This window comes from Notolepis coatsorum, assembly GCF_963971535.1.
Source record: "Notolepis coatsorum genome assembly, chromosome: 20".
Taxonomy (NCBI): Eukaryota; Metazoa; Chordata; class Actinopteri; order Aulopiformes; family Paralepididae; genus Notolepis; species Notolepis coatsorum.
This window is the reverse complement of record NC_140184.1, coordinates 8506248-8522256: the sequence shown is the minus strand read 5'-3', so window position 1 is coordinate 8522256 and position 16009 is coordinate 8506248. Positions and strand designations below refer to the sequence as shown.

Below are 16009 nucleotides of genomic sequence, written 5' to 3'. Positions count from 1 at the left end.
CACACTTGTTTCCCGTCTCCACCATGTTTCTATCTCTTCTGTAATTAGCATCATCTCGTCTGTAAATGAGATGCTTGATCAAGGTATTTCACCTGTTTAAACAAGGGTTCAATTAAAAACAACAAATACGGGCGGTCAGGTGGCGTAGCGGAGATTGTGCTCGTCACCAATGCAAGAGGCTGCGGTCTCGATTCCCGGAGAGTCAGCATTGCCTTGGTTCGGACTGATCGCTATACTAACTCGTTTGGCTGAGTTAGGGGGAGGGGAGCCGTGGGTGGGTCCTGGGCATTGTGGACAGCGACCCCTACAGTTTGGTCGGGGCGCCTGCTCAGCAAGGGTAGGATCTGGTGAGAGGTAGTGCGACCTTCCACACGTTACACTCTCCCGGTGAGAATCTGCGCGGCCAGGCTGGCTGCACATGCGTCGGAGGAAAGCATGCATGCGACAGTCTCCGGCCTCTCGGACCAACAGTAGGGGAAAGTGCGCAACAACCAGGAAGGGGGTTGGGAATTGGCATACCGACTAACAGTGGGATGGGAGAAAAATCGGAAAAAAAGGAGGGGGAAAATATTTTTTTTTTTTAAATAAATAAAAAAATACATCCATCTTCAGCTTGAGGTGGTTCTAATGTACTGTATAATGTTACCCATACTGTACAACTCAGAACTCTGTTGCCTATACTCAATTTATACCTACCGACTGCTTTCCCCGTCTACCCATATACTCGGTATAATAGGATGTACAAGAGCTGTATATCAGGGTTTCCGTTGTCCGGTAATTAACAGGGAAATCTGTTGAAGTCCGACATATTTAAATATCTCCGGTCATAATGTCCTGTGAAAATAATTCCCTCTAAGCACAATTTTAATTGTATTAAAATAGTTACATTTGTTTCATTGTTGCTTCACCAAGCAGGTCTAATAATGACAACGATGTGTGTTCCTATATCATATCACGCGCACAGCAAGTTTCAATTTCAGTTCCTGGCATTTTTAACCAGTGGAGAAAGGTAAGAGAGATTTCCCTATCGTTTTTCTTATATGAATTATTCAACCTACGTTAATAAAACACACCTGGTGATCAACTACAGTTTGCTGTGAACATTATGATACGTGTGTAGTGTTCTGATAATGACTATTGGTGAAGCGATATCGAAATTCATTTGAGTTAGGCAGCTGTGGTTTGCTGATGAGAATGGCGGGGCGGGAGCTTGATGCTGGATTAGCGAAAAGCATGCAACTGCAGAGCCGCAGATCTCACAGCTGTGCCCGCACAGTGCAATACTCCAATTCAACCATTGGGTGAGCAGTTGCATACTATTGGGATTAGTTTATCGCTTCGTTGGGAGGCGGAGATAGTCATCACGCAACGTTTAGATTTTAGTGAACCCCACGATAATGTTGCCGTCTCTCTCTGCCAAATTTCTCAGTTCTTCGCTTGATATAATTAATACAAATGTCCAATATAACGGAATTCGTTAGCTGTGATTATAACAGACTGCTGTTTAATGTCGGGCCGACTGCCCACAGACACCTATTTGATTTCAAGTCAGCAGCAGCACGGAGTCTCGAGGGACTTATTTTATTTGGAATATAATGACTGTATACGCAAAAGTAGCCTAATTTTAAGTTAAAATATTATAAATCTACATGCCTTGAGGATGTCACTCTTTATATAGCCTGCCTATCAATTGTTTTTAAGCTCAATAAACTCTGACCGGAATTTCTCCCATTTGTCCGGGAGATTGAAATCTTGCAGGACACGGAGACCGGCACCAATATTTTCTAACGGAAACCCTGCTGTATATACAGCATATTTACATTTATATAACCGCATATATACAGTATATACCCATATTTGTCTGAATATACCTGCATAGAACCCCTCACATACTTGCTTGTACACCTGCACATAACCCTTAGCTCTGTATGATAGCATGTACAATAATGCTGTTTATACCATATACCGTAATTCCTCTAATAGTAACCCCGGCTTGTATTTGTTTCAACTGTAGCGGGTACCAGGCTTGTATTAGGAGGAGGCATGTATAAGAGAGAGGCCTATATTTCAAATTTTCAAACGGATCATAATGAATAAATCAACATTTTGTGTCAGTTTGAACCCAGTAAAATGTACTGGGTTCATTTATTGAAACCAAGTACTGTATGAAATAGTAAACAGTGCAATTACAGGTGGTCACTGGTCATTTCAACGTTTTCAAAGTGAAATCAAGTAACTAGCTCAGTGTGCAGCTCAGTATATTAGTAACCCGGCTTGTATTAGGAGGCCGGCTTATAATTGCTTAGCTCAAGAGCGCACCCGGCCATTAATAGAGACCCGGCTTGTATTTGAGACCCGGTTACTATTAGAGGAATTACGGTATATATATATATTCTCACTGCATATATGGCTATCCTCACCTATCTGTAGTTACCGGCACATTGTCCCTTACTATATCTATACATATCCTGCTCTTACTAGCTGGCCAGTAGTAGTCATACTGTCTCTATTTATATAATACAACTCTGTAAATACATCTGACTAGCACTACACTCAGTAGTACCAATTTGAATATTTTGTACCCAGTTTAACCACCTGTACATTGTATATTGCTGTTGCACTTTACGGTTACATTTGCGCTCTGGTTGGATGCCACACTTATTTTCGTTGTACTGTACTTGTGCTGTATATATATATATATATATATATATATATATATTTGAACCTAATCTAAATAATTACTCAAATGAGGCTGCCCACCTCAGCGGTGCTCTCCCGACCAAAGAACATGTCGGAGGAGATGGCCTTGGCGTTGGCAAACTTCTGCCTGGCCTCACTGGACTCCGCCACGGGGGCCGACGCCTCAGCTTTCCTTCTGCTGGGACTGAGTTAGAAAACAGAAACAGAGGGCACATTACAGCTGGTGGTTAGTAGGGCTCAAGTAGAAAACAGAAACAGAGGGCACATTACAGCTGGTGGTTAGTAGGGCTCAAGTAGAAAACAGAAACAGAGGGCACATTACAGCTGGTGGTTAGTAGGGCTCAAGTAGAAAACAGAAACAGAGGGCACATTACAGCTGGTGGTTAGTAGGGCTCAAGTAGAAAACAGAAACAGAGGGCACATTACAGCTGGTGGTTAGTAGGGCTCAAGTAGAAAACAGAAACAGAGGGCACATTACAGCTGGTGGTTAGTAGGGCTCAAGTAGAAAACAGAAACAGAGGGCACATTACAGCTGGTGGTTAGTAGGGCTCAAGTAGAAAACAGAAACAGAGGGCACATTACAGCTGGTGGTTAGTAGGGCTCAAGTAGAAAACAGAAACAGAGGGCACATTACAGCTGGTGGTTAGTAGGGCTCAAGTAGAAAACAGAAACAGAGGGCACATTACAGCTGGTGGTTAGTAGGGCTCAAGTAGAAAAAAGGGGTAGGGACCGCACTCAAGGAATATCGTTTGTTTGTTTTAATACGGACAAAACGTTTTCGACCGTCCGGCCTTCGTCGGTGTGCAATGGTTAGTAGGGCTCACATCACATTATATTCAAAATTCGAATTTGAAAACAATTAAAACCGACTGTGCCTTTAAGACGGCACGTGGGTTGTGTGACATGCTGCCATGTCGCAAAGTGTTGTTGTTGCCGGCAGTTGGCGTGAGTGTTTGAACGTCTGTGTATCGACCGCCAAGTAGTAAGAACTTTATTTTACAATTTTCGGATTTTCTCTCTAATATTATGTCAAAGCATGACAAAGTTTTGATCCTTGGAGACTTTAACATTCATGTATGCTGCCCTTCCAAGCCTATGGTGTCCCTCCCATCTTAGCACTGAAGAGCTTACATCCCTTTTCAACACCACCTGCCTCTCCACTCTAGACTCTGTAGCCCCCCTTAGACAGAAAAAACCTAAGCCTAAAGGGCAGCCCTGGCTCAATGATAACACCAGAGCCCAGAGAAAAGAGTATAGGAAGGCAGAGTGGAAGTGGAAACGTGACAAACTTCAAGTCTCACTTGAAATGCTTAGAGACAGTCGCATTAACTACCAGCTAGCGGTTAAAGCGGCGAGAATCACATATTTGTCTGACCTCATCAACAACTCCCACAACCCCAGGACCCTGTTCACTACCATCAACTCTCTCATTAGCCCCCCACCCCCCCAGTACCTGCCTGGATGTGTCCCCAGCTAAGTGTGAGGAATTCTCAAATTTTTTCACCACCAAAGTTGAAGATATCAGAAGGAACATCTCACCCCCCACACGTAACTTAGCTGTCCCTCTGGTCTGCTCATCCATACTGACCTGCTTTCAGCCCATCAGTCTACTCACCCTCACAGAGATAGTTTCCTCTATGAAACCTGCGACCTGCCCCCTTGACACTGTTCCCACTGCTCTCCTGAAACAGGTTTTTCACACAACCGGTCCCAGCATCCTCTCCATTATTAACACTTTGATCGCCATGGTTAAATTCATAATTTACCATCCTTCGCCAGCTCCATTTACTATGGAGAAGTTCCCCTTCTTTGCAGGGCTATAACTTTTTAAATTGTATTGCTAAATTGACATTATTATGGCCCATTCAACGTCCTATATCTATTGTTCAGGGTGTAGCAACGTTATACTTTTTCATTCACATATTCATACTAAAATACGGTCTAAAGTATAAGTATGTTTGTCGTTTTCTGCAGCTTTCTCCAGAACATGATTTATAGCCCCAAATGCATTATATTGATGATGAAATACAGTTTGATAGCGAACGGTGCCAGATAAAACATTTCAACTGGACGTACTTCTAGAAGTTACTACTGATCATCTGATGATGACCGGATGGGGGGGGGGGGGGGGGGGGGGGGTCGTTTATAATTCCATGGACAACGTTATATGATTCATCTGGTGTGGGTGATATGATCATTAGAGCAGACATAAAAAAATAACGCTGGGACTCACCGTGGCTTCCTCGCGCCGTTGGGGGATGAGCGTGGAACAGACATTTTTCTATTATGGGATGTCGAAATATCCGATCCATTTCCAGGTTGTATAATAATATATACGTCCAAATCATGTTGTTTATCGAGTTATTGGCAACTGATCGCTGTCCAGTGTGTCGAGCTAGAGTCCCGCTAACGATAGCGAGTGCCCGGACCAAATATGGATGAGCACCACTTCCGGCGCGTCACTTCCTGTTTGGGCGAGCCGCCGATCGGCCACCAGATGGCGCTCTTGAACCGTTGGAGAGTTGAGAGGGGCTCAGCAGTAGATCTCAGGTCTCCGGGGGAGAAATATGATTTCGATCACAGATTTTTGAAATATTGATCTCAATGACGTGTTACGGTGTCATTGGCAGAATGAGCATGGCGGGGAATGACGAGTTTAGGCGTCTCCGGCGATTAAAGTGTTAACAGCTCCCTGGCAACTGGTACTGTTCCATCCTGCTTTAAACATGCAGTAGCCAGCCCCTATTGAAAAAAAAACAATCCTTGACCCCACCCTGCACAGTAATTACAGGCCCATTTCCAAGCTTTCTTTTCTGTCAAAAATACTCAAAAAGGTTGTTCTGTGCCAATTGTCTCCCTACCTGCACCAGAACAGCATCCTGGAGACATTTCAGTCAGGGTTCAGGACTGGCCATAGCACAGAATCAGCCCTCCTTAAAGTGTCAAATGACCTACTCCTCGCCGCTGACAACCGTGACTGCTCTGTTTTAATGCTGCTTGACCTCAGCGCAGCTTTCGACACCGTTGATCACACCATTCTATTAGATCGTCTCCAACATGGGGTTGGCGTCAGTGACACTGCACTAGCATGGTTCTCCTCCTATCTCACAAATAGAAGCTTTGCTGTCAACATCGCCAACTGCTCCTCCCCCTCAACCTCCCTCTCCTGTGGGGTCCCGCAAGGGTCCATCCTTGGCCCGATCCTGTTCTCTCTTTACATGCTACCTCTTGGTCGAATCATTCAGAAGCACAACATCTCTTTTCACTGTTATGCTGACGACACAGCTTTACGTTTCCCTGAAACCTAACAACCAGTCTCTACTTAACAGTCTCATGTCCTGCCTGGATGACGTTAAATGTTGGATGGCACAAAACATTCTACAACTAAATCAAAACAAATGCGAAATAATCCTCTTCGGTCCCCCAGACGCTGTCACCACCCTTACCAACAGCCTTGGCAACCTGTCCTCCCTGGTCAAGCCTTATGTCAAGAACCTAGGTGTCATTTTTTATCCACAATTTAAATTCAACAGACAAGTGAACTCAGTGGTAAAGGCATGTTTTTTCCAACTACGCACCATTGCCAAACTCAAAGCCCTTCTCTCCCCTGCAGAGAGTCATCCACGCCTTCATTTCATCTAGATTAGACTACTGCAACTCCCTCTATATAGGCATTAACCCAGGGATTAAAGCAAAAAAAAATCTCCTGACTGAACTTTTTTTCTGGCCAAGTCATATTCTTATTTTAACCTCTACTGTATTTTTTTTTAATAGTGTTAGCGTTTTAAGGGAGCCTACTTGTAGAGCGAGCCTACTGTCCTGACTGTGACTATAGACCCTACTGTTGTGTGCTGGAGAGCGTGAATGCAAGTCTTGTGGCTAGCTTCTGATTGATGGCGAGCTAGCACCCCTCCCCACTTTGAACCATGAACTAAACGGCTTGTTATCATACAAACAAGGGACTAAACACGTTTCGCAATTATGCCACAACAACAATGGACAGTCTCCTCCCCACCGTTTGTATATATTTATTTACCACCCACTCACTCACCCCCTCCTAATGTACAGTCTCCTCCTCATTATATGTATATATTTACTGTTAGGATCTCTGGGTAACAGTACTGTATATTTGCATATCGTATATGTGACAAAATGTAACAGTACTATTACTATATACCTGTAAGGCATGTATGTCCCTATGTCATAAATGTCATGTATGTTGTGTATGTCATAAATGTCACTATGAATTGAAAATGGGGGACCCTGATGATGTAAACAAGACAAACGCCTTTCTCTGGTCTACATCCCCTTAACAATTGTGTGTATTGCTACTGGATTTACAAGATCCAGAGTGAATGAATGAATGAAAACTTTATTTAATACACGAGACCCTCCTCTTGGGACCAAGTAAGGTTGTCGATAATCCAATGTATAGTTACAACCCCCCCCCCATCCCACCCAACCACATCCAATGTACAGTTTCTTCGTCAAATGTATATACTCTTTTTAGACTATTTTTGTATCACAAACAATAGGCTACTGTATTTGTAAATCTGGTATGTCATAAATGTATAGATGTAGCAGTATTGTCTATCTGTATGTCATGTGTGTCATATATGTTATGATGAACTGAAAATGGGGGACCCTGATGTAAACAAGACGAAAGTCTTTCTCTGGTCTGCATCCCCTTAACAATTGTGTGTATTGAGCTGTACTGTACCCATTCTGCAATCTGTTAATAACAATCAATCAATATTTAACAGATTGCAGAATGGGTACAATACAGTACAGCTCAATACACACAATTGTTAAGGGGATGCAGACCAGAGAAAGACGTTCGTCTTGTTTACATCAGGGTCCGCCGTTTTCAATTCATAGTGACATACATGACATACAGGTATATAGTAATGTTACATTTGTGACATATATGATATGCAAATAATATACAGTACTGTTACCCAGAGATCTCCCGGACAAATGGGAGAAAGACGTTTATTGAGCTTAAAAACAATTGATAACGCAAATAACGTTCTGATTAACAAAGTCATTCGTTTTGTGGCATTAACGTTATCTAGATTTATCAACATTCATACATTTATCAGAAAGCGAGCGGCGCAAGCACACACACGAAACACCAACAACAACAACGACAACAACACACTGCTTGTCGCGTAAATAACGTTCTGATTAACAAAAGGCATTCGTTTTGTGGCATTCACGTTACCTAGATGTATCAATAGCAATAGTAATATATATGTTTCTTTAGACTAGAATAAGTCAAATGAACTTACGGTCTCGTAAAAGTTGCCGCATGTTGTTGATGAGTCAAGTTTACTCGCGAGTAGAGCTAGACGCTAGAGAGTCTCAAAATGGGCGCTTCCCATTGGTGCGGAGCACAGCGGAGGCGGGTGAAAGGGCTGTAAACTCAGAACAATCTCGCCTTCTGGTTGGTTGCATTTGCCTGAGAATTTGCCGATTGCTCGCAAATGACTGTTTGGTGCGGCCGCGGTAGGGGAAAAAAGGATATTTGACGCCTTTGATTGGCTCAGGTTAAAATCCGTCACGACTCCGAATCAAATGACGGAATCTCCAAATCAAATGGACGGATATCCGTCCCAAGACGGAACGCTTTAATGCCTGCATTAACCAGTCTTCCCTGTCCCGCCCGCTTACAACTGGTACAAAACGCTGCTGCCAGACTGTTGACCGGAACCCGCAAGAGAGACCACATCACCCCCGTCCTTGCCTCCCTTCATTGGCTTCCAGTATGCTACAGGATAGATTTGAAGGTTCTCCTATTTGTTTTTAAAGCCCTTAATGGTCACCCCCCCTCCTACATCTCAGACCTCCTATCCCCCTATTCCAACACCAGGTCCCTCAGGTCAGCCGATCAGAGGCTCCCGACAGTCCGGAGGTCTAACCTCAAGCTCAGGGGGGGGGGCCGTGCCTTTGCTATCGCAGCCCCTGAACTGTGGAACAGCATCCCCACCTCCATTAGGCTTGCCCCCTCGATAGATGCCTTCAAATCGAGGCTCAAAACCCACTTCTACCTACTAGCCTTTCCCGTTCACTGACTCATGCCCTGTTTTCCTATGTGTTTGCCTGTGTGCCCTCCCATAAAATGGAGTGTGATTGTTGTCAATATGTATCTATGTGTATCTACCCTCTGTACAACACTTTGGTTGACACGTGTCATGTTAAATGTGCTATATAAATAAATCCGATTGATTGATTGGTTGGTTGGTGCCTGGCGAGCCACCAATTCTGTGCATTCACTGGCTGGAATCTTTCGACACATTCATAATTACCGTTGGGCTAGCCGATGCGAACGACATGAGGAAGAGAGCCCTGCTAATATGAGGGACAACAGATTTTCCGGACTCTCGGAAATGCACATAATTATGGGGATTATAAATCACGCTGCCGTCTGGACATTTCTCTGCTCGACAGAACGCGATGCTCCGGTGTCGTCATGGTTATTTTTAGTCTTGCAATTTTAAAAGAATTTTTTTGACACTTGACATTTTTATTAAGCGACGGCCCTAGTGGGTAGTCACCGGCAAGGGCCTGGGCTAGTAGACTGTGAGAGGTGAGACTTTGAGAGGAGTGTGGTTGTGTGTGTGTGTGTGTTAGAGAGTGAGTGAGTGATTAAGTACGAGTTTATGAGTTGTGTGAATGTGAGCGAGAGATAGAGAGTGTGGTTGTGTTAGTGAGTGAGTGATTAAGGAAGAGGTTATGAGTCGTGAGTGTGAGCGAGAGAGAGAGAGAGGGAGGGTGTGTGTGTGGGTGCGTGAGCAGCTGTGCGTGCACGTACCGCTCTCCTATGGGCTGTATACTGGAGATGGTAACCTCCTCTTTGGGCTCCTCCTTCTCCAGGGCCCAGGAGGTGGTAAAGGAGGCGGTGCCTCCTTCAGAGTCCCACCTGTCTCCCACCGTGAAGGGGTTGTCCTTGTACCTACACACACACGTCAGGACACAACCACACCGTTTCATTGGCCGACTGGATACCATTACAGCACAATGAGAGTGTTAAATATCATGTATATACTAGGGATGTCCGATATTATCGGCCGATATCGGCAGTAAAATGTGATATCGGAAAATATCGGTATCGGTAAAAAAAAAAAAAAAAAAAATTTTTTTTTTACATTTATTTAACCTTTATTTACCCAGGCAAGCAAGTAAGAACCAATTCTTATTTTATTTATTGTCAAAAGTATGCATGTTGGTTTAATTCAACAACAAGAGATATGTAATGTTAATTTTTACTTTTTTAATTATCATATTTTGCACAGATAATGCTTACATTTAGAAAGCCTTTTGAATGCATCCAGTGAAATTATTAATTACCTGAAATTATTCAGTTTTTTTGGGGGGAAACCCTGCATATATCGGTATCGGTTGATATCGGTATCGGTATCGGTATCGAAATTAAGAGTTGGACAATATCGGAATATCGGTATCGGTAAAAAAGCCAATATCGAGCATCCCTAGTATATACAGTATATTTACCATATATATATATATATTAATTCTGCATATAATCCTTTTTACATACCTGTAGATACTATATCTATACATATTCCTTACCTACATATATATAATTATCGATATCAAACCATATGAAAAATGTTACCGCGATACAATTTTTGGCCACATCGCCCCCCGGCCCTATCCCTCGCTCACTTTCTACGGTCTGTCGGACTCGTTATGAAAACACTTGAGCAGGGGCGGACTATATTAACTGGAAGCCCACGTAGATGAAGACATGTTACGAGACATTCAGGGAGCTTACTTAGGGGGTCCGGCGGTGAAGCCTGAGTCGTCAAACATGTCCAGTTTGGAGCGAGATGAAGACTTGGCCCCGACAGGAGTCTCCTGTTCGATCACCTGCATCTCCGACATCACCGAGTGAGACACGGCACTGAAACGGTTAATATACACATCACAGAGTGAGACACGGCACTGAAACGGTTAATATACACATCACAGAGTGAGACACGGCACTGAAACAGTTAATATACACATCACAGAGTGAGACACGGCACTGAAACGGTTAATATACACATCACCGAGTGAGACACGGCACTGAAACGGTTAATATACACATCACCGAGTGAGACACGGCACTGAAACGGTTAATATACACATCACCGAGTGAGACACGGCACTTAAAACGGTTAATATACACATCACCGAGTGAGACACGGCACTTAAAACGGTTAATATACACATCACAGAGTGAGACACGACACTTAAAACGGTTAATATACACATCACCGAGTGAGACACGGCACTTAAAACGGTTAATATACACATCACAGAGTAGGGATGGGTACCGAATTCGGTACTTTTGAGGTACCGAACCGAAACACGTCGGTACTACCGAGTATCGAATCAAGTGAGAAACCGAAAAAAAAATTAAAAAAAATATTTTTTATTAATTCTTTTTTTTACTTTTTTCTTTTCATGTCAACGTTCACACGCACAATATATGCTTACCTAGGATTTGACTTGATTCAACAACAAAGCAGTCGGAGCAATGACAAGCCGAAAACTGTCGAAATTGTAGTTATTTGAAGTTTGGATTTTTTTTTACGACTGAGGTAGGTAAATTAAATTTCGACAGTTTTCGGCTTGTCATTGCTCCGACTGCTTTGTTGTTGAATCAAGTCAAATCCTAGGTAAGCATATATTGTGCGTGTGAACGTTGACATGAAAAGAAAAAAGTAAATTTTTTTTATTTTTTTTTTAAAGTACCGAAAAAAGGTACCGTTGGGTACCGGTATCGATTCACAGGTACCGGTACCGGTTCAAATGTGAAAGGTACCCATCCCTATCACCGAGTGAGACACGGCACTGAAACGGTTAATATACACATCACAGAGTGAGACACGGCACTGAAACGGTTAATATACACATCACCGAGTGAGACACGGCACTTAAACGGTTAATATACACATCACAGAGTGAGACACGGCACTGAAACGGTTAATATACACATCACAGAGTGAGACACGGCACTGAAACGGTTAATATACACATCACAGAGTGAGACACGGCACTGAAACGGTTAATATACACATCACAGAGTGAGACACGGCACTGAAACAGTTAATATACACATCATGAATGGTAAATACAGAGAATAAGATCACATTTCAATAAAAAAGTGTTTAAGTACCCTGCTTTTTATTATTGATCACAACAGCTCCTCGACATAAGCCTGTCAAACAGTTGTTAGTGTGCCAGCTAGGGATACCCCGTCTTAGTGGATCAGCCCATTTATCAGTCAACTACGGTCTTTGTTGATTAAGTGTGCACAGGGCTTGACATTAACTTTTTGGCTCACTAGCCACTGTGGCTAGTGGTTTTCCAAAGTCACTATCCACTCAGCATTTTCACCAGCCAAAAATCCCCACACGCCGATCATAACCCAACATTGTGATTATTAAAATGATCATGTGAAAATGGGCTCCAGACTCCTTTTTTCACCACCGTGATGAATATGTGTGTGTGAGTGAGTGAGAGAGACTAAGAAGAAACTAAGAAGATCCTTGACTAGGGACAGACTCAGCGAGCACAGCCTAGTCATTGAGAAAGGTCGCCATAGGCAGACCTGGCTCCCAAGAGAAGACAGACTGTGCACCCACTGCACACAAGATGAGGTGGAAACCGAGCTACAATTCTCAACCCATTCGCTGCCACCACTTTGATCATCCTAAACCATTCTCTGCCAGTACTGTAAGTCTATGGAGATGTTGATTACCTATCGTTCAGGATGTAGGAATGTTTTACTTTTTCATTCACACATCCATACGAAAATACTGTCTAGAGTATAAATATGTTTTTATCGTTTTCTGCAGTATTTCCTACGTGAGATATAGACATAAATGCATATATTAGATTATCAAATGCCGTTTGATACCGATCAATGTTATATTAAAATTTTCAACTGTACATGGTCCTAAACGTTATGACTGATCATCCGTGGGTGAACGGAGGGGGGGGGGGGTCGTTTATAATTCTGTGACCGACGTTAAATGATTTATGTAGTATGGGTGATATATAGATCAGAACAGTTTGTATCGAAAATGATAAAGAAAAACGCTGAAACTTACGTCAGCTTCCTCGTAGCCTTGGGCGATGAGAGTGGAGCAAACAGATCCCAGTTATGTGATGTGGATCGATGCGATCCAGTTCCGGTTTGTATAATACTAATATACGCCCAAATCACGTTGATTATTGAGTTATGGCAACGGATCCATATCAACGGTGTGTGTATTGAGTCCAGGGACGATAAACGAGTGCCCGGACGGAATAGTGAGACGCACCGGGAACCCAAGAGATCGACTTCCAGTTGCAACTTGCCGATCAGCCACCAGGTGGCAGTATTGAAGCGTTGCAGAGTTGTGATGGCTCACACAGCATATGACAAGGCTCCGTGGATGAAATATGAATACCATGGCGAAAATATGAAATATGAACTTGAAACACGTCATACGCCGTTATTGGCAGAATTCGCATGAATTTGAAACCAGTCGTACAACGTGATTGGCGGGAAAAGGGTTAACAACCTGCCCACTATACCAAGACATCAGAGACATATACTTCCCACAAAAGAAATTCCTTCTGTAATGTACGGATTTCTTTTGTTTTCTCTGTTTTGTTTTGTTTGGCTTTGGCAATCTAAATGTATGTTTCCCATGTCAATAAAGCCCATTTGAATTGAAATTGAGAGAGAGATAGCGAGAGAGAGCGAGAGCGAGAGAGGAGAGAGAGAGAGCGCGCGCTTACTGTAGGTTCTAGGTTGGTTTTAACCATCCACAACAGAATACTGCAGTCCAAATGTATTTCCGATGCTCGATTCTTCTCTCAGACCGACGCAAAATGTCTTGAAACTATTATGCTCTGAAAGCAAACTTGTGGTGTCTCGCTCAATGAGGAAGTGGGCACGGTGTCAGGTTTCACAGTACCACATGGCTTTTTTGTTTATCTCGTCATTCGGGTAATATCAGAGTGATGATCAGAGCCAATCAGAGGCAGATCAGGTCTTTGCATAATGAACGTGTTATAGCCAATCAAAGGTTTTAGAATGGCCACGGGGAAAATACGCTAAACACACACACAGACAGACAGACCTTTCATAGAAAAAAAAAGCCACTAGCCAATGGGGCGGGTAGAATGACAGAGGTACACGCCCCAGGGGGATTCTACCCGCATCTGGCGGGTGGTCAGGTGCCAATGTCAAGCCCCGAGTGTGCATCTGTATTTTTAAGGGTTCAAGCCTGAAGGCATGGTAAATGGTAGCAACATAGTCAAGTTAGACCGCGCTCTCAGTATCTGACACTGGGTGCTGAAATCCCAAACATTTAAGAAGAAAAAAGCCGAAAAAATCCTGTTTCCTACAAGTGACTTTTTATTACTTTTATTTTCACGAGTATATTATTATTATTTTATGAATGGAGAAAAGTTTTCCTTATGTTGTAGTGGTTCTTTGCTTATAGAGTTTTGTGTTTGCTTTTGGCTTATTTAAGTTTCTGGTAAAAATTCGTTTGCAACATGCTACATTAACAAGTCCTTACTCTGGAGGTCAAAGTTCACTAGCATTCCCAAGCTCACCTCTATGATGTCACTTCCTGCCCACATGGTATATAGCTCCCATTTTTACTAGCTATCACTGCTAGCCTATTACACTGAAGATGGAACACCTGTTCCGAAACATGTCTGTACTATAGGCTGCCATTAAAAACAATTTTTTTTAAATGGTAGCAACATGAAATTGGACCCATATATTGGAAGTCGTGTGCATAAATATGCTCTCCATGAAAATTCTCCCAATTATTAAAAGGTCAAACGTGAATTTTGAAATGTCATAAGTCCCACGCCGTGTACGTCGGATTGATGCAAAACTTGGTAGAGGCATCCCGTTTATCCTCCCTCTACAGATTTGCCTCAAGGACCCATAAAGTTCCGCCCATAAAGAACCCAAAAACCCGGAAGAACAAAACGTCACCTCCTGTTGCCGAAGCCCATGCCAAGTCTCTCGGCCTGTTCCCTTTTCTTCCCCTCCATGTTCTGGATCTGCTTCTCCTCCATCTTCCTGTCGATCTCCAGCTCTTTGTAGGCCAGGCGCATGGAGGCCACGCTGCAGGTTAAGAGAGACATGTCAGGAGAACAAAGTGTGACAGGAGCTTCGTCCAGTCTCGTCTTATTCATGTTCGTTCTTACTTTAACATACAATTATGGTAATACGTGATTCATGTATTTATTTATTTTGTCTAATTACTGTATACCGTAATTCCTCTAATAGTAACCCCGGCTTGTATTTGTTTCAACTGTAGCGGGTACCAGGCTTCTATTAGGAGGAGACCTGTATAAGAGGGAGGCCTATATTTCAAATTTTCAAACGGATCATAATGAATAAATCAACATTTTGTGTCAGTTTGAACCCAGTAAAATGTACTGGGTTCATTTATTGAAACCAAGTACTGTATGAAATAGTAAACAGTGCAATTACAGGTGGTCACTGGTTATTTCAACGTTTACAAAGTGAAATCAAGTAACTAGCTCAGTATGCAGCTCAGTATATTAGTAACCCGGCTTGTATTAGGAGGCCGGCTTATAATTGCTTAGCTCAAGAGCGCACCCGGCCATTAATAGAGACCCAGCTTGTATTTGAGACCCGGTTACTATTAGAGGAATTACGGTATACATTGTGCACCAGGGTTCGAAATTAACGGGGGCTTGGGGCATAATGCCCTTGAAAATGGACAAAATGCCCTCGAAAATCAGTTAAGGGGGGCACAAAATGCCCCCGACAGTTTACAATTATATATATATATATTTATCCGGTAATGGAGCGTCTGTGTGTCGTACGGTTCAGATGACGCGCAAATAAAAAAAACTTCATTTGGCGGAGCCGGGAGAGGGGGGCACTGGCTGCAGGCAGCAGCAGCACTAGCACTGCAGCCAGGTGCTAGTCAGTTTGTGTAAATGGCAAGCACAATATAAATCAATCTTCATTACGACTTTAAAAACATAGCCATTAACATTACATAGGCCTACACACATCTTGCCATAGCGTTAGCAGTTTGTACTACACAACGCATGTTGAACTATGGTAGCACTAGCCCCAGCTAATAGTCAACGAAATGTTACCGTAGCTAGTGCTACTAGCTAGCAGCCTAGCAGAGGAGGAAATGAGAGTCTGAGAGGCGGGGTGTTTAAAGACAATGATAGGCGTTTAGTCAACATCCAAGAAGGCTAACATACAACTGTGTTTTACTAACTCCAACCGGGACTATTG

General features: G+C 43.0%; 1 protein-coding gene across 2 annotated transcripts in view; it reads right to left on the bottom strand.

Annotated features, from left to right (window-relative positions):
* Positions 1 to 16009, bottom strand: part of arfgap2 (ADP-ribosylation factor GTPase activating protein 2) — a 50554-nt gene that overhangs the window by 11397 nt on the left and 23148 nt on the right. For both annotated transcript variants that reach the window (XM_084337490.1, XM_084337491.1), the window contains 4 exons: positions 14717 to 14848; positions 10496 to 10624; positions 9515 to 9655; positions 2761 to 2884 (listed from right to left, as the gene is read on the bottom strand). In XM_084337490.1, the coding sequence (XP_084193616.1) occupies positions 2761 to 2884; positions 9515 to 9655; positions 10496 to 10624; positions 14717 to 14848 (526 nt within the window). The remainder of the gene's footprint in view (positions 1 to 2760; positions 2885 to 9514; positions 9656 to 10495; positions 10625 to 14716; positions 14849 to 16009) is intronic.